This window comes from Mustela nigripes, chromosome 2 (assembly GCF_022355385.1).
Source record: "Mustela nigripes isolate SB6536 chromosome 2, MUSNIG.SB6536, whole genome shotgun sequence".
NCBI lineage: Eukaryota > Metazoa > Chordata > Mammalia > Carnivora > Mustelidae > Mustela > Mustela nigripes.
This window is the reverse complement of record NC_081558.1, coordinates 204,656,700-204,675,115: the sequence shown is the minus strand read 5'-3', so window position 1 is coordinate 204,675,115 and position 18,416 is coordinate 204,656,700. Positions and strand designations below refer to the sequence as shown.

Here is an 18,416-nt window from a genome sequence, read left to right as displayed (position 1 = left end):
GACATAACATTTAACTGTGCTTTATTTTTGATCAACTTGTACCTTCTCTGGACACACGTAATAGTCAAATTTATCTCTCTTTATCTGGGACCTAAATGTTTCACAAAGATTTTCTCTGAGAAGTAAGTTCCATTGAGCTTACTCGTTATTTATGTCAGTGAAAACTGTTCATTTTATAGTGTTGGACCTTAAAATGTGACTGTGAGCAAATCTGGGAGGATATGCTCAACTCAGATACCTTCTGAACTAGCATACTTGAACAGTAGTAAATACAGAATCTCAGTTTGAGACTCTTTAAATGATGAGGGTCATAGTAAACATCTGAGTGCTTAAATTAGACTCTAACTCTTTTCGGTGTTCTAAAACACTATTGTTGCCTAGTTCACCATTTTGCACAATTTTTAAGTCAGTAACAAAAAAAGGTATAAATGTATCAAATAAATATGCAGAGGTTAAAAAAACTGATAGAGAATAAAAAGAAAGAGAAACAATGTAACAAAGGACTTTACATTTTAAAAATTTACATTAAAAATAATAATAGGGGCACCTGGGTGGCTCAGTGGGTTAAGCCTCTGCCTTTGGCTCAGGTCATGATCCCAGGGTCCTGGGATGGAGCCCCGCATCAGGCTCTCTGCTCTGCAGGGAGCCTGCTTCCTCCTCTCTCTCTGCCTGCCTCTGTGCCTACTTGTGATCTCTGTCAGATAAATAAAGAAAAAATCTTAAAAAAAAAATAATAATAAAATAAATAAATATTTTCATTAAACGTCAAGGACTTACATTCTGTCAACAACATATGTTTGAGATGATTGATTAGGGGCACGTGGGTGCCTCAGTCAGTTAAGCATCTGCCTTGGGCTCAGGTCTTGATCCCAGGGTCTGAGATTAAGCCCCGTCTGGGGCTCTCTGCCCATCAGGGAGCCTGCTTCTCCATCTCTCTCTGTACTCTGCTCCTCCTTCTTGTGCATTCTCTCTCTCTCTCTCTCTCTCACTCTCTCAAATAAATAAATAGCATATTAAAAAAAAGAAAAGATGACTTTTTCTCGGGCACTTGGGTGGCTCAGTTGGTTGAATATCTGCCTCTTGATTTCAGTTCAGGTCATGGTCTCAGGGTCCTGGGACCAACCTGGGGGCGGGCTCTGTGTTCAGCAGGGAATCTGCTTGAGTTTCTCTCCATCTGCCCTTCCTTGCTCATACGTGTGTGCATGCCCTCTCTCTCTCTCTCAAATAAGTAAATAAATCTTTAAAAATAAAAAAAAAAAATTAAAGATTACTTTTTCATAAAATACAGATCACCTTTATGCTTAGATTATTTTTAAAATGGAAAAAGGCAGTACAAATTGACATTATAAATCTAATACTAATTTTTCAAAAAGCAGTGTCACAATCAGAGAGTTTAAATTTCCGATTAAGAGCTCCGTGTCTAATTTTTCGTTAAAATGAGCACCAAAACAATATTTAAGACTGCAATTATTTTTGTCAGTCCCAAAGAGAACAGGTCACTGGGTCAAACCTTTCACACTGTGTGTTTCTCAGGATAGAAATTCCACTGCATACGCTCGTTACAAGGAAAACATCCTATCATCAAATGAATGAGAAACCATGGCCTGCCTGGAGTCAAATTGCTTCTTTATTGTAGGTTTTCTGAGACACTTTTATATGTTATTGTGCAGTATAGATTTCCAAAAAGAAATGATCCTAAGCAATGTTTCCTAAATGTACTTGACCACTGCACTTCCTTTTGTGTGTGGCATCTCATGGGTAACTTCTGTGCACACACAGATTGGTAAATACTACTCTGTCAGAGCTGTGAACTCACTTCCATTTGTTCTGGCTTCAGACAACAGCTCTCATCTTTAGCAGCAATATTTCCTTTTCAGCAAGGAGAAATAGCAGAAATGGCAGGGGAAGAAAACTAGTCAGTTGTGATAAAGTGTATTACATGACTTCAAGAACTACAAGTTGTGAATTTGACATATTCCATTCATTTAATGAGTAGAAAATGAAATTTGAGCCTTTTCCTATGAATATGTGTCATTTAAATGAGGTGTTACAAGCTTAAAATCTAACTGTTCTCAACAGATGTGAGAGCAATCACAGAATTTCATAAAAGTATGAATCCTTTAAGCAATATTCCTGGTTTCTGCCTGAAATCTGCAGTTGAATAGGAGATGAGCCATTCCTCTAAGGTGTTAAGGTGCTGGCAGCCTGAGGAAAGTGAGCCTTTAAGAAAGAGTCAGTTTGGAAAGTGCTTGGGGATCATGCACCACGATTGTCAGGAGAAAGGAAGCAATCACTGCTGAAAAGGCTGAAAGAGGAAATCAGGCAGTCTCTATGTACCTCAACAACCACCCTCCCTCTCTCCAGCACTCTCATAAGCCTCTCTGACATGGCATACTACTATTCCAAGTATGCCAACATACGATACTAAGTATGACAACATATTACTTCATTAGATGAGGTGTTAAGGCAGAAAGAAGAGACTCAACTCAATTGAATAGTCATTGTTCGGGGACAATGGACTCTGCCCAAATCAAGACATTTAGTCCCAGCAGAAGGCAAGGATCCATAAACATCATCCCTACCCTCAAAGGATGGTTAGACTCCCAGCTTGTGTTTTTACACCAAAATGAATTCCCCAAATATGCACTGGATTATATGTTATCAAAAGAGAAGGAAGAGTTCACCTCTCGCTGGAAGAAACAGAAAAGACTCCACACTGGAGGGAACAAAGAGTGGGCTTCTTGTTCTGTATGAGATAGCGTACTTCTTTTAGGAATAGATTCCTTTTCTATAATCTCTCACCACTCTACGGGAAGCTCTGCTGATGGCATGCACCAAGTGCTCCCATCTTTGTGTCCTCCACTGTTGCCACCGTAATCATAGATATCAATAGATGGCAAATAGCATTTGATGAATTGAATTAAATTGAATATTGAATATCACTAGAATAGATTACCTTTGGCTTTGGATATATATATTTTTTCCTTTTTTAATGTGCAACTCAAATTTATTAAAAGAAATTACTGGCAGCATGTGTTAAACTGCCCGTCACCCATAGCCCTTCCCTTAACTGGCCTTTCCCATAACTGTTACCATCTGAAGTGTCTCAGGAATTCCTTACTCTAAAACATACTGTCATTCCTACTGAATTCATGCAGCTCTCTGAAACATCACAGAGAATTTGGATGTGGTTCTTGTATCAGGGGTGACATCAAACCCCATTCCCTCTCTTCAAAGAATGCCAATATCTGAAGACACTTTTAGAAGTTTTGGGCAACAGCTAGACCACTGAGGCTACAGCTTTGTCCTTAATCAAGACTACATGAAAGGTAAAAATTCAGCTACTCCTTGTTCATTCATTCTCCATTAGGTCAAAGAATACCTACTTCCCATCCAAGTTCATGTAGCATGAAATCTTTACCAAGATTATATCAGTCTCCAAAAGTAAAACAAGAAGAGGTGAGCTGAATGGGAAGGAGAGTTTTATCTAAGGGAATCTTAGAATATAAATGTGTAGCCTTGAAATTAAAGGTGCAGTAAATATAGGCTTATAGTAAATTGCTTATGATGTAATAAACTAGAATTATGGATGTGGCAATAAAGAGAGGCAATATAATACTGTATATTTAAGGAGCAGCCATCAGCAAAGGAATAGATCAAATTGCCATCTTGTTTTCTGTTGATAGCTTCTGGAAAGGTTATTATTCCCCAGGAATGCAAAACAGGAGTCAACACTATTGAGCTTTCCATTTCTTGATTGCCAGCTAATAGTTTTACCCTTCTTTCCTGGATGACTTCGCAGTTTGTCACAATGAGTACAGAACAGCTAGTTAAGGGAGGAAGAGAGGTTTATTAGAATATGTGTAATAACAAAGCTTGACCCTGTCATATAAAGACTAAGACAGGAAAATGTAATTAACAAAGAAATCCAGTGTGTTGTGTAATAGAGTTACTTGCTTTATTTGCCAAATCAAGGCAGAGAGCTAAAGGTTGTTAATTGAAATATTAAATAAAGTAACATTTTACAAAGGAGAATTACGGCAATTAAGAGCATCCACTACTGAAATTTTCTTAAGACAGTTGTGATACTGTATTTTTCCTGCAGTAACAAATGGCAAAACAGTGTGTGGCTTAAAAACAATAGATTCCTATTCTTTCACAGCTCTGGAGCCCAGAAGTCCAAAATCAAGTTTTTAACAAGGTCCAACTTCCTTTGAGGGCACCAGGGAAGACTAACCTCCTCAAGCCCCTGGTGGCTCCAGACACTCCTTGGTGTCTGACTCTATCATTCCCATCTCTGTTCTCCATCTAGTCTTTCCTGGCTTAGGGCTTTAAATACCACCTAGCCATAACCTTTAGTGATGACTCCCAAATCTCTAGCTCTAGACCAGACCTCTCCCATAAAATCCAAGCCAGTACAGGTGACCTCCTAGTTGACATCTACGTTCAGAGTTGTAATGAACAGCACACAGTACTTATGCTCTAAATCAAGAACCCACTCTTTTTCTTCAGAAATTTCAGACTAAAAGCCTGATGTCATTCTTGATTCTCTTCTTCATGCTTACAGTTGAACCGCAAGTCCTGCCAGATCGACCTTCAATTTTTATTTAGAATTTGGCCAGTTTTTGCCATACCTCCACACTGCTAATCTACACCAAACCTTCATCATCAGTTATGTCAGTCATCACAGTGCCTCTGGTTATAGTCATCTGATATTTATAGTGGCTTTGGTAACAGATCTCCGCTTTTTCTCTTGCTTCTCTCCTCACTTCAGGCCATTTGTAATACAGAAATTGGGTGAGATTTAAGAACCCAGTGCCATGTGTGTCTCCTTTGTTCTCACATGACTACCAACTCACAATATTTCTGGTGTGGACATTTCTGGTCACCAAATGGGTAGGAGTTTTCCCATACCAAGCAATTCTCTTTGATATCAGCTACGTATCCTACAATTAATCTCAATTCTGAAACTGCCTAATTGGAGACAGTATTAATGACGTCACAGGATAAGGACTCAGTCCCATGAAACTGTTCTGCCCCTTTAGATACCAATTGCTAGTGGGTCCCCAGGTTACCCACAACTGCTGCCTAATTCAGTTGCAAGTCAAAGGTTTCTATGACTTCCCCTTCCTTGGATTTGATAATTTGCTAGTGCAGCTCACAGAACTCAGGGAAACACTTATATTTGTCAGTTTATTAAAGAATACAGATGAACAACCAGATGAAGAGATATGTAGGGTGAGTCTTAAAAATGGTACCAAACACAGGAGCTTCTGGTCTCATGGAGCTGGGATATGTCACCCTCCTGGTATGTGGATGTTTTCACCAACTTGGAAGCTCTCCGAACCCCATCCTTCTGGTCATTTATAAATGCTTCATTACATAAGCATGATCGGTGTACCCATTGGCCATTGGCTATTGGTTTTACCTCTAGCCTCTCTCCCCATCTTGGAGGTCAGAGGATGCAACTGGGAGTTCCCAACCCTCTAATCATATGGTTCTCTGATCTGGGCAACCAGCACCTTAGGTGGGAATCCCAAATCACCTCATCAACATGACAAAAGACAACTTTGTTGCTCTTGTCACTTAGGAAATTCTAAGGGCTTTAAGATCTCTGCATCAAAAGAGAGAATGGAGACCAATAAATATTTTTTATTATAGATTACAGTGTCACATAGGGTGATCCTCTTGAAATATGTCTCTACTCCACTCAAAACCCTCCAGTGACTTCCTATCTCACTCAGAAAAAAATCCAGGGTCTTACTATGGCCTATAAGGCCCTCTGTGATATCTCTAATCCACCCCTATAACTGCCCTAAGCTCATCTTCCACCAGCCCAAGCCAGACTCACCCACCTTCATTCTCATAGCTTCTCAAAATTAACACCGTCCGTTCACACCTTAGAATACCGGGTTCCCTCTGACTGGGATGCTCGTCTCTCCGTATCTTCAGGACAGTTTCCTCATTGTCTGCAGGTGCTTACTTCAAAGTTATGCTCTCCATGAGATCCTTCCTGGCCTCCAACCCTAACATGTCAACGCCCTTCTTCCTTGATCAGCCCCCCTTCTACCATATAAATTCTAAAAGTCAAATTTCTGTCTATTTTGTTTACTGTTGTATCCCCAGCACCAGGTAGAGTGTCTGGCTTGTAGGAGGCTGGCATTTTATAAATAAATAGTTAAATGAGTGAATGAATTAGTAAATGATAATAGGAGTTCTTAGTAGAGTCATAGACATGACACACACAATCAGTTGAAGTAGAAAAAAGAAATTAACCTAAATATATGTAAGGATATAAGGCTATTACCTTTCTGAATGGTATTATTGTAAATGTATTATTAGAATACAGTCACCATTACAAGGTAAGTCAAGTCAGGACAGTGTGTTCCTTTTACAGAAATGAGAGTCAATGTTCTATTTTCATGTTTGTTTGTTTTTTTTTTTTCTGTCTCATTATGGATTCCCTGGTACACCGGACCTTTGTTTTTCTTAAATTCCTTTTCGGAGAAGGGGGCAAATCTCATGCTTCCCATTCATCATCCAGCACAAGCTGTACCTAGAGGGAGCAGGGGTGGACATAGTAGGCAAGAGCAGAACTGCTTTTCTTTTCATTATGTGCCTGAAACAAGGGCCTCCATTTCTACCAGGTTATAGTCACACTGAGTTTGATGGGGATACCTCCCCGCTTTACAGAAAGCTAGTGACTTCCCAGTTCTCTTTTGTCAGGGTTAAACACAGATTTTGTCAGGAAAAACATATGTATACTCCAGAGTCATACCGAATAAATGCTAAGTGAACAGAGTTAAAATGTCTTTGGATGAACGTGATGACATGAAAGCACATGAGGAAGCAGGTTATAAAATACCCTTGGAACCTGAAAAAACTCAGTTAATCAATCAATCAATCAATCAATGGAACCTAGAGCCAAGCTGGGTCCTTTTCAAATGCAGATGACTTCTGGACTACATCCCTTGACATTATGATTGTGTACAAATGGAATGGGGTCAAGGAAATGTTTGGAATCCATTACTTTGGGTTTACCTTAGGTATCTTTTCAAACAGCCCAACAGTCAGTCTTAGCCTTAACTTTGCTTCTGTCTAAGCCCTGACTCCCTTTTACCTATATTGATCATGTTTTGGACCCAACAGTAGGTGGGTTTGTGATTCTGACCAAATTCTCCTGGAAGTCTCGAAGGAATTATGTGACACAAAATCACCAGTTCTCACTTGCACTCCCTGTGCCTACCACTATCCCTTATTAAAGGCAACCTGTTATTTGTGCAGGAGGTAGCCATCTCTTGTTTCCATCTATTTCTACATGATCACAAAACAAAACTGCCTGTCTTAGCCTGACCTTGTTGGTACAGGATCTACCCAACAAAGAGAGAAGCACACCTGTGGTGATGGAACTCTGCTATCTAATTCTGTATTGAGATTTCAAGTGAGTTTTTTCTCCGCTTACCTTAAACCACTCTACGATAAATTTAGAATCCTGTTGGAAGAGAATTTTACATACATAGATATGATTTCCATTAAAATTGTCCATTTTAAATTTCAAAGCCTATGGGGGAAGACGAAGGAGGAGGAGAAAAAGGAGCAGGAGGAGGAGAAGAATATCTTAGCTCTGGCTGCTGTAACAATCTCACAGACCTGGTGTTAAATAGACACTTAAACAGCAGACACTTATTTTTCACAGTTCTGGAGGCTGGATAGTCTAAGTCAAGGCATTAGCACAGCTGGTGTCTGGTGAAGGCCTCCTTCCCAGCTTGTAAACAGCTGTCTTCTCTCCTCTTCTTTTACATGGGAGGTGAAAGAGAGAGATTCATTGACCTTAGCAGAAAAGGAAAAGGGGGACAGGGCAAAGGGAGGGAAACATCAGACAAGAAAGAGGAACAAAAGAAGGAACCAGGTAGGAATTCCTTCTTTTGAAACCATGGGACCCACATGTAAAAATGACTGAGTCCAGAAGTTGACTACATGGAGACCCAAAGACTTGATGCCTCATTGACAATGAATCATGGAACACTACATCTAAAACTAATGATGTACTGTATGGTGACTAACATAACATTAAAAAAAAAAAAAAAAAGGAAAAAGAAAAAAAAGAAATGTCTAATTGACAAGCCCACACCCACAAGTTAAATAAAAATCATGCACGTGTCTCTCTACTCCTATGAAAGACTCTGCAATTCAGTGTTGTCTAATCTGAAGTTATGAGGAGGAGGAGAGAGGAAGTGACTAACGCTTATAAGCCTGCTCCCTTAGGAGGAACTGGAATGGCTCCCATCAATAACTGTCCTGTCTCTATCAGATTTCACGTCCCTGGAACTTCTTCCGTTCTCAGTATGCCTCACTTCACTGCAGGTCTTTGGTATTCAGCAGCAAGCCTTCCTGAGGGAAAAAGGAGAGTGTGGTGGGACGTTGAGCTAATGACAACATTTATAATGCTTGTTGGATGCCAGAAAGAAAGAAAATTGCCCCATCATGACAAAACAGAGTTCACCTACACACGACATACACATAATAAAACACATACATATAATAAAAACACTTCTGATTCTCTTAAACTCAGGAACATTCAGCTTTATGTAAAAAATAACTATGTACCAAAGAGTAATTTTGAGGTAAGCAGGCAGTTCTATAACAACTGTTAATTCCTCTTTATCCATGTGTACTAATACTAACTTAATTCTGAGGTTTCAGGGCACCATCCATGCATTAGAACATTTCCTTTACAGAGAAATCCTCTAAAATAAGCAAGCAAGCATTATATACCCACACTTAGAGATGAAAGACATCAGAAATAATTTGATAAAGTGAAAATACATATATATATAAATCAATTATATATAGTTCTCTATATGATAATCATGTGACCTAATTCCCTATAATAAACATTGTGTTATATTTAATGTATTTATTAAATAATGATATATGGTATAATATAAAATGTATTTTAAAATCTATGTATAGATTGGAGGGTCAAGCACCTCAATTTGTCACAAACAAGGCTTGGGGACTTTGAATAAGGTAGGCAACGCATGTGTGTCTCAGTTCACTTCTTCATGCATAAAAAAAGAAATACTACCTCCTATATGGAATGTAATAGGGCTTAAATGAAATATCACCGAAGAACTATTTCATAGTAACTTTCTTCCAAATATTTAAAATTCCTTCTTGAAGAGGAACTAGGTGGACCCAGGTCCAAATTTCAGAACTTCTGATTCCCATTCTGGGGTGTATTTCTTCCTACCGTCTGCTTATGCGGATGATTGGTGCTTACATTTGAGCCGAGGACTGATTGACTCCTACATAGCTACAGGCTGAGCATCGTAAGAGACTTTGATCTCCAGAAAGATGGTGATTCTGAACAAGATACATTCTCTTCCTAAGGGTTCTCACCTTGTGCTTGAGAAGATAAACAGATTTTTTTTAAATGGTAATCTTTATTGTGAAGGGCCTAACACCAAGGACTTTCTGAACTTAAGTCTGGGCTATTCTAATTGTGGATCAGCTTGATGTCTCTCTTCTTCTTTTATCTGAGCTTATCAACTCACTGTGGAGCACACACTTAAAAGTCCTCAGAAAAACAGAGAGTACCTCCCAAAGGACTTTGCTTACCACTGAGAAAAAATCAAACAAGAAAACAAAGTCACCGAAGAGCAAAATTTTTCCTAACATGGATTTCAGAATGAGTGTCCAGTAGGAATCTGTAGATAAAGGTTAGCATGGCCTCATACCATAGTCACACAATGTTCAACTCTGGTCTCTCAGAGAACAGGGAAATGATTTCTGCATGAATATCATCAGCCCAAAAGCCAGAGACATTTCCAAAAGAAGCCAAAGTAGTTCCTTACAAATCTTCTCAGCTTTTGCAACCTGACATTGTAACTGATTATTCAACAGAGAAAGTCAGTTGAGCAGGAAATTGCAAAATAATAATAATTAATTTTATAATTAATAAAAATTATAGATGTATATTTGTTTACTAGTCTTTCAAAATAGGATCAAAGTCCTTTCTTTGATTTATAGTTTGCTAATTAGAGTTCTTTTCCTAAGAATACACATAAATCATACAGGTGCCTGTGACCTATATTTGGAATTTTCAGTTTTAGGTTTTCTGTTTTTGTTTTTGTTTGTTTTTTGTTTTTTGAGCATAGAGAGAACTTGAAGCACTTGCAAATCAATTTGGCATAGCCGAGTTTGGAAAAAAACCTACATCTGACCTTTGGTAAGGAGTCCCTCAAGGATGAGGGCTAGTTACAAGAATTCATCATTTCACCGGTTCCAGTTAATGTTTTATTCAGGGGAGATGAGGAGTGTTGGTCAATCAAGGAATAAGATAAGTGCAGGTCAGTTAAGAGAGCCTCTACTGTGTGTCCTGTATCTATTGATAATCCCGGGATAACTCTTTTTAAGAACATTAAGAATGCACAGTTAATGATACTCCAATTACCTCTATTAACATCACCATGGCAAGCAAAGTCAGAGCTGAATTCTCCAATGAGGCTTTAAGCACTGGTGTTTTGTACTGCTGCTCCTTTGGAGATGCCCCAATTTGAGGTATCAAAGTTTTAGTGCATGTTCTCTCTTAGGGGAGCAACGCGTCTTTGGAGACAGGATGCAGGATTGCTTTGAGGTGACACCACAACAGTTTCTCAAAACAAAATGAACAAAAGTTCTTTGTATCTGCCTGTGTACTTTGGGAGGGACTGGAGTATGACCCCAGAAATCTGAGCCAGAGAAAAAGGAGAAATGTTTTTTATTTTGAAAAATTTAGGTGTATGTATGTCTCATTTTGACCCCCACTCAGCTCTCTGACTGATTTTTCTAGAGTCAAAAAGGTCTGCTTTTGAATCGAAAGAGCTTCATTCTGAGGAAGGATTGTCCTGCCAGATACAGCTCGAATTTATGTTTCAGTCAACCAGAGCTTGATTCATGTCCAAACTGTAGAAAATGACCCTCCACCACATTGTCTGTTATACTGGACGTGGTACTAAATATTTGGATACATTGGCCATCCGAGAGGTGACAAACAGTCCAGCTTTGGATTTGAAACGTTAGACATACGTATGAAGACCTGTTTATGGGCGGGAGACATGTGCCGACAAATTTTGACAGTGGATTTGGAATCTGTTCTGACCATCACTAGGTTTATTTGGTGTGGCGGGGTGGGGGGTCGGGGGGCTTCTGTGTGAATCACTGATATGCTTCTTTTAAAAACTACACAGGAATGATGTGACTAATGCTTCTCATGCATCTCTTTTGCTTCCACAGGAGGGATTTTTGAAACTGTGGAAAACGAACCTGTTAATGTTGAAGAATTAGCATTCAAGTTCGCAGTTACCAGCATCAACAGAAATCGAACCCTGATGCCTAACACCACATTAACCTATGACATCCAGAGAATTAACCTTTTTGATAGTTTTGAAGCCTCGCGGAGAGGTAACTATTTTCACATTCTTAAAAGCTTCTTTGGGTGATGTGTCTGCTCTACAAGTCACCTTTTCTGCTACCTGCCCTTTTTCATAGTGGACGTCTTTGTGTAAATGGGTTGTAGGAAATCTCGGTCCTCGATGTCACTGTCCAGTGCAATCTGAACTATCCTAATGGATGTTGGCCTAGCTATGCTTTCTGGGCCATTCTGATTAGCTCACCCTTCAGTGCCCTCTACTCTATGATTAACTGGTTCAGCTGTGAACAGAAAATGTCAAGCTTGATCTGTTTTTCCTTCCTGAGCCTGAGATACCACCATGAAATTGTACAGTGCAGTCAAATAAAACTTGGTAGAAGGTCATATCCACCGAACATGTGGAAAAGCCCACAGCACACATAATTCACATCCTAAATTTTAACAGGTTATAAACTACTAGGTTTACCTAGCGTTCTTCTCAACTTTGTTCATTTAAACTGGTTTCCACAATATCATAGAAATGTAAAAATTAAACCAATGAGACAATCTCTGCATTTTTTTTTCCTGGTTCTCTTTTTCTTCCAAGTAGAAGACAAGATCCTACAAAATAATCTAATTTGTATATAGGCCAGGCTTCGAGGTCTCTGTCATGGAAAGAGCCACTGGGATTGTGGGGTTTGTTTAGACATCCCCCAAATACTTCCAAGACAACTCTGGAGCATAGTCACATTCAGTACACTTGAAACTTGGCCTCTAACCAGGGAGGTGTTGAGACTCCATGCAGGTGTTGGTGTGGAAACCAAGGCTGCCCCATACCCCCAAGTACAGGGGGCTCTTTCCTTCATAGAGGAATGTTCGCCCCAAATAAATGGAATGCAATGAACACCGTGTTTATGTCGATTGCCAAGTAACTAATACTGGTGTTTCCACATAGAATTACCTCAGGATCATAAGATGTGTGCACTTTACATACTCTTCTGCAGGATTGTTAGTTTTCTTTATAAGCAAAAGGTAAAACTTGTTTCGTAGGAGCACAGATTAAAAGCATATGTATAATGATTCTTCTTTTTTTTTTAATTTTTTTTTAATCTATGGTGCAACCTGAGTGTAAGCACATTTTCTTTTTAAAGCTGGGGGAAGTTGCAGATACTACATAAGTCAGAGGTGCCTACGAACAATTAATAAAAATTTCTATTTATACGGTACTTCGAAGTTATGGTCACATGAATTATTTCTGTGGGTGAGATCTTGCTTTTTCTCTGCCTCTCTCTGTCTCTTGTCTCTGTTTCTGTCTTTGTCTATCTCTGTCACTCTGTATTTCTGTTTCTCTGTCTGTCTCTGTCCTGACTGTCACGCATGCAAATATTGCTGCGCAAATACCTTAGAAAGGCAAACACATTTAACAACAACACTTCAACCCACATAAAATTGAAAGCTTTTTTATAGTCTCAAGTATCTGCCATACTTGTAAATTAAACACCCCAAAGCTTCTTAAAATGGGTAATTTGCTGGCAAACAGAATTCAAAAAATTGATTTTCTGTCAAGTCATATTAGCATCCCTGAACTAAATATTAGCAGGAATCTTAATCCATTGCCCATGTTAGACAGAATAGCAGTTCATGTGCTCTCACGCTCTCATTTTATCTTACCAGTGAAAACATATCCAGAAAATAAGCTTCTGAAGACAATGGCAATTTATGCTTACAGCTCTTAATGCAGAAAATTATATGTCTTCATACGTCAGGTAGCAATTCAGTAAAAAGAGCACAGTATCAGAAAGTTTTCCTCGTGAATGACTGTCAACATTTACAGTTACATAGATATTTGCAATACAGCTTTCAAAATTTCATTTATTATTTTTTCTCATAATTTTAACAAATTATATATATATAATTCTTCTACTTATAAATTTTATTATTTAATTCAAATATTTAATCATCTCTTGGCAGTCCCAAATTCCTTTAAATTAATATTAAAATATAAACTTGAAATGCTTTTAAACTTACACATAATGCCAGCATAAATTTATATCAACATGAAATTAGTAGACACTATTTTACATGGTTATAGAGGATAATCAGTCCTATCATTCTGGAAGGGAATTTGCTTAATATGTATCAAGTAACTTAAAAATATCATACCATTTAATTATAGCTAAAAATCTACTCTAAGAAAGCATATATGTGTGTGTATATATATGTATGTATATATACACATTATAGCACTTTTAATATTATAGCACTTTTCTTAGTTCTTATATTTTTCTTTCATGTATGTGTGTGTACACATACACATACATATACAATATAAGAACTAAGAAAATATACACATACATATACAATATAAGAACTAAGAAAATATAAGAACTAAGAAAAGTGCTATAATATTAAAAGTGCTATAATATTAATTATAAATAACAAAAATTAAGAGCAGCTTAAATGTTCAATAGCATCAGAAATAGTTAAATAAATAATGACATGTCCATGGGATGGACTATTCTACAGATGAGAAAAATATACTTCTGAAGACTTTGAGGAGACTTGGGGGAAAGGTGTGCTTTTAGTATTATATTCAGTGTTAAACGAAAAAAGCAATGTATCAAACTGTATCTGTATAATGACTTAATTTTTTATAAATTGGAATACCAAAGTACAAATAAGTATTTTCCCAAAGGTGATGGAATTACATCTTTTTTTTCCTTTCTTACACTTTAAAATATTTTGAATTCTTTCAATGAATGTATAAAATCTTATAATGAGAAAAATAAATACATTTTATGAACTCATTTTTAAGTACATATTGACTTGATTTTGTTAGACTACATGTTGGCTAATGTTGAGGTAGGGAGAGGCCTGACCTTAGCTGGGCCCCTGGGCTCTGGTACAGACCCTGTGGCCCTGACTCATTTCACTCTATGGTATTAGTGGGTTGGACCAAGTGGCTTCTAAGAGCCCTTTAAACTATGCTCTGCTATTTTTCTATAATTAATTAATTAGAAATCAATATCACTTGATATTCTTTAGCAGTTTTTCGATAGCCTGGAAGTCATTTCTGAGTTTTGGGAAGATGGAAACTAAAGTACTTTGCAGCCATCCAGAGAATCTTTTGAATTCTCAGACCACCTTAATACCCTCATTGACAACCAGCCATAAGACAGAAGTTCACTCACATGAAATTCACTTGGGAAATGTCTTGTAGAGCAGCTCTGAGCACCCCTGGGTTACGCCATGCCAAGCAAGGGATATAGACCCCATCTGATTGAAAGTAATGGTGTGACACTAGCCACTCACTTTTGATTGCCCAGAATTGGCCCTGAGATGTGTTGTTAATCAGGTCCACATTACTATCTTGGGGATATTGGAAGTTGGATTAAGCATATTTTCTCAACGTACAGATGGAGAGTGGAGAAAAATTTCTAATAATGAAGATAAAAAGAGGGATCATGAAGGAAAGATGAAATTCACAGCTCTCTCTCTCTCTCTACCCCTTCCCCCGCCCTCCCTCTGCACCCCTCCTTGTCTGTGGCGACTAGCCTGTGACCAGCTGGCTCTTGGTGTGGCTGCCCTCTTTGGCCCGTCCCACAGCTCCTCTGTCAGTGCCGTGCAGTCGATTTGCAATGCTCTCGAAGTTCCACACATACAAACTCGCTGGAAACACCCCTCCGTGGACAACAAAGACTTGTTTTACATCAACCTGTACCCAGATTATGCAGCGATCAGTAGGGCAGTCCTGGATCTGGTCCTCTACTATAACTGGAAAACAGTGACGGTGGTGTACGAAGACAGCACAGGTATGGCACTTGCGCAAGACCTCACCTGACCATGTCGGGTCTGAACAAAGGGAATCCAGGTGTTCTAGAAACATTAACTCATCAGATGGAATGCATGAAAATGAAGCTAACGGGGTATTCTAATTTAGGAATTTCATGTGTCACCATGTCCGATTCCTTTGGATCTTTCTATCGTCATACTTGGGGGATTTGTTTTTGTTTTATTTTGAACTTTTAATTATATTACACATAGGACTGAGATGAGAGATAGAATTTTATTATTTTATTTTTTGTGACTGTATTTTTTATTATGTTCAGTTAGCCAGCATGTAGTTCATCATTAGTTTTTGATGCAGTGTTTGACAAATATCACCATACTGATATATGTAGTAATCTAATCAGAATATTAGGGTCGCCTGGGTGGCTCAGTGGTTTAAGCCTCTGCCTTCGGCTCAGGTCATGATCTCAGGGTCCTGGGATCGAGCCCCACATCGGGCTCTCTGCTCAGCAGGGAGCCTGCTTCCCACTCTCTCTCTGCCTGCCTCTCTGCCTACTTGTGATCTCTGTCTATCAAATAAATAAATAAAAATCTTAAAAAAAAATAATATTAAAGATGTGATCACACTTCTCCAACTCTATTAAGACTGTGACAATGACTCCATTCCTAAAATAATGCAAAGTTGGAAAATGACCATGAAGTATGCTTCCAACTTGCTAAGGAACTATGTAAATGTTATATATTAGACAAGTTTCTAAAGTAGGTTAACCAAGAGGAATCTAGTTAGAGGTTATATTGATAAAACTGACCTTTTCATAGGAAGAGGACTAAGAACCCCCAGAAAACAACCTCAAATAAAGCTTTCCTTATTTTAGGATGCAGAACAGAACCCTGATGATTAGAGCCCCCATCTCTCTAGGCACTTTCTCCCATTCGCCTGCATTTCAAGTTTCTTTTCCTGGCATTTTCCTTTCTACCTTCTAGTCATATTTTGAAGTTTGTTGGAGCTGAGGCTACCTTTTATACAGTTAAATTGCCATGCTGGTGACTCTCCTTTGTCAAGATCTTCTAATTTGAAGCTATTCACCAACTTGCCCTTTTCATCTCCATTAACTCTGGCACTCCATTAACCCATTAACCTTCCTTACATATCCCCAACTTCAGCTGACTCTTACTGAGTACGGTTGATATAAAATGTTACATCAGTTTCAGGTAATTCAACAAGTTTATATCCTATGCTATTCTCCCCACAATACAGCTACCATCTCTCACCATACAATGCTTTTACAATGCCCTTGACCATATTTCTTATGTTGTGCCTCTTATTCCTGTGAGTTATTCATTCCATAATGGGAAGCCTGTACCTCACTCTCCCCTTCACCCATTTTGCCCATCTCCCCACCCATCTCCCCTCTGGCAACCTTCAGTCTGTTCTCTGTATTTATGGGTTTGTCTGCTCTTTTGGTTTGCTCCTTTGTTCATTTGTTTTGTTTCTTTAGATTCTACATATAAGTTAAATCATATAGTCTCTGTCTGACTTATTTCCCTTAGCATAAGACCTGTTAGGTCCATTCAAGTTGTCACAAATCTCATTCTCTTTATAGCTGTGTAATATCACAGTATTTATACCATACCTTCCTAATCCAGTCATCTGTCAGTGGACACTTGGGTTGTTTTCATATTTTAGCTATTATAAATACTGCTGCAATAAACATAAGGGTACATGTATCTTTTTGATTTAGTACTTTCATTTTCTTTGGATAAATACTCAGTAGTTGTACTACTGGATCATATGGAATTCTATTTTTAATTTTCTCAGGAATTTCCATGCTGTTTTCTATAGTAGCTGCACCGATTTACATCCCTACCAATAGTGCATGAGGGGTCCTTCTTTTCCACAATTTAACCAACACTTACTGTTTTTTGTCTTTTTGATACTAGTCATTCTGACAGGTATAAGGTGATATTTCATTGTGGTTTAGACTTTCATTTCCCTGGTAAAGAGTGATGTTGAGGATCTTTTCATGTGTCGACCATCTGTATGTCTTCTTTGGAAAAGGGTCAATTTAAGTCTTGTGCCATTTTTAATTGGATTAAAATTTGGTACTGAGTTGTATAAATTCTTTATATATTTTGGATATTAACCCTTTATCAAATATTTTGCTTGCAAATGTCTTCTCCCATTCAGTAAGTTTCCTTTGGTCCTGGTAATGGTTACTTTGCTGGGCAGACGTTTTTTTTTTTTTTTTTTTTGGTGTAGTCCCAGTAGTTTATTTTCGCTTTTGTGTCTTTTACCTGATGAGATGTATCATGAATATGTCCAACTCTTCTTTTCTGAAGCTGGCCTCTTACTATGCATGATCCTCCACACAACCCCTAAGACAGTGAGCTCCCTCATTCTGCATGATCACAGTCAAATATTATTTCTTCTTTCAAGTCCTCTGAGACCACCAGTTCTCAGTTCAATAGCACTTTAAAAATATAAGCATTATATTATATGTTTCAATTATCTGTTTGCACATCTAAAAGACTAAGAATTCCTAAACATTGGACTTTTATCCTATTCATTTTTATAATCTGCCACCTAGCACAATTTTGGCATATAGGAAAGTACTTAGTAATAACACTTAAGAATAAAACTTTTTACTTTTTTGCATATATTTCCTCCAAGAACTAAAATTAGCTCATTTCTTGATCTACACATTAGGGAATAAGGTTAAGAAAATTATCAGTGAAAATTAATAAAGCAAAGCACTTACAATATTTTTTAATAGTATTTCATTTTCCACTGTCCTTTTCACCAAGCAATAGTACGTTTTACTTCTTGGAGTATGAATAGTAAGCCTTCTCTATTTTTCACTAAACTTTGGTTCCATTTTTAAACTGTCAGATAAAAGTGACTGTTTTGGCTGGAAATACGCATTTATATATTTTCTTATACCTCATCTCATTTTAGAAAGAAGTGAAGGTAGGTGATTGGATATATAACTTATAAATGTTACATTCAAAACAGTCTTACAGAGAAGAATAAGCCACAGGCAGTCATATTCTTAAAGCTTCACTTGCTGCTGGGAAGAAGAAACATACTATCAAGTGAATTGCACAGCATATTTAAAAGGTCTTGGGATGGGGTGCCTGGGTGGCTCAGTGGGTTAAAGCCTCTTCCTTTGGCTCAGGTCATGATCTCAGGGTCCTGGGATCAAGCCCCACATCGGGCTCTCTGCTCAGCAGGGAG

The 18,416-nt window shown here is 38.1% G+C and overlaps 1 protein-coding gene across 7 annotated transcripts in view; it reads left to right on the top strand.

Annotated features, from left to right (window-relative positions):
• The window catches only part of GRIK1 (glutamate ionotropic receptor kainate type subunit 1), a 390,406-nt gene that overhangs the window by 235,459 nt on the left and 136,531 nt on the right, over positions 1-18,416 (top strand). For all 7 annotated transcript variants that reach the window (XM_059392234.1, XM_059392239.1, XM_059392232.1 and 4 more), the window contains exons 2-3: positions 11,278-11,445; positions 14,947-15,204. In XM_059392234.1, coding sequence (XP_059248217.1) covers positions 11,278-11,445; positions 14,947-15,204 — 426 coding nt within the window. The remainder of the gene's footprint in view (positions 1-11,277; positions 11,446-14,946; positions 15,205-18,416) is intronic.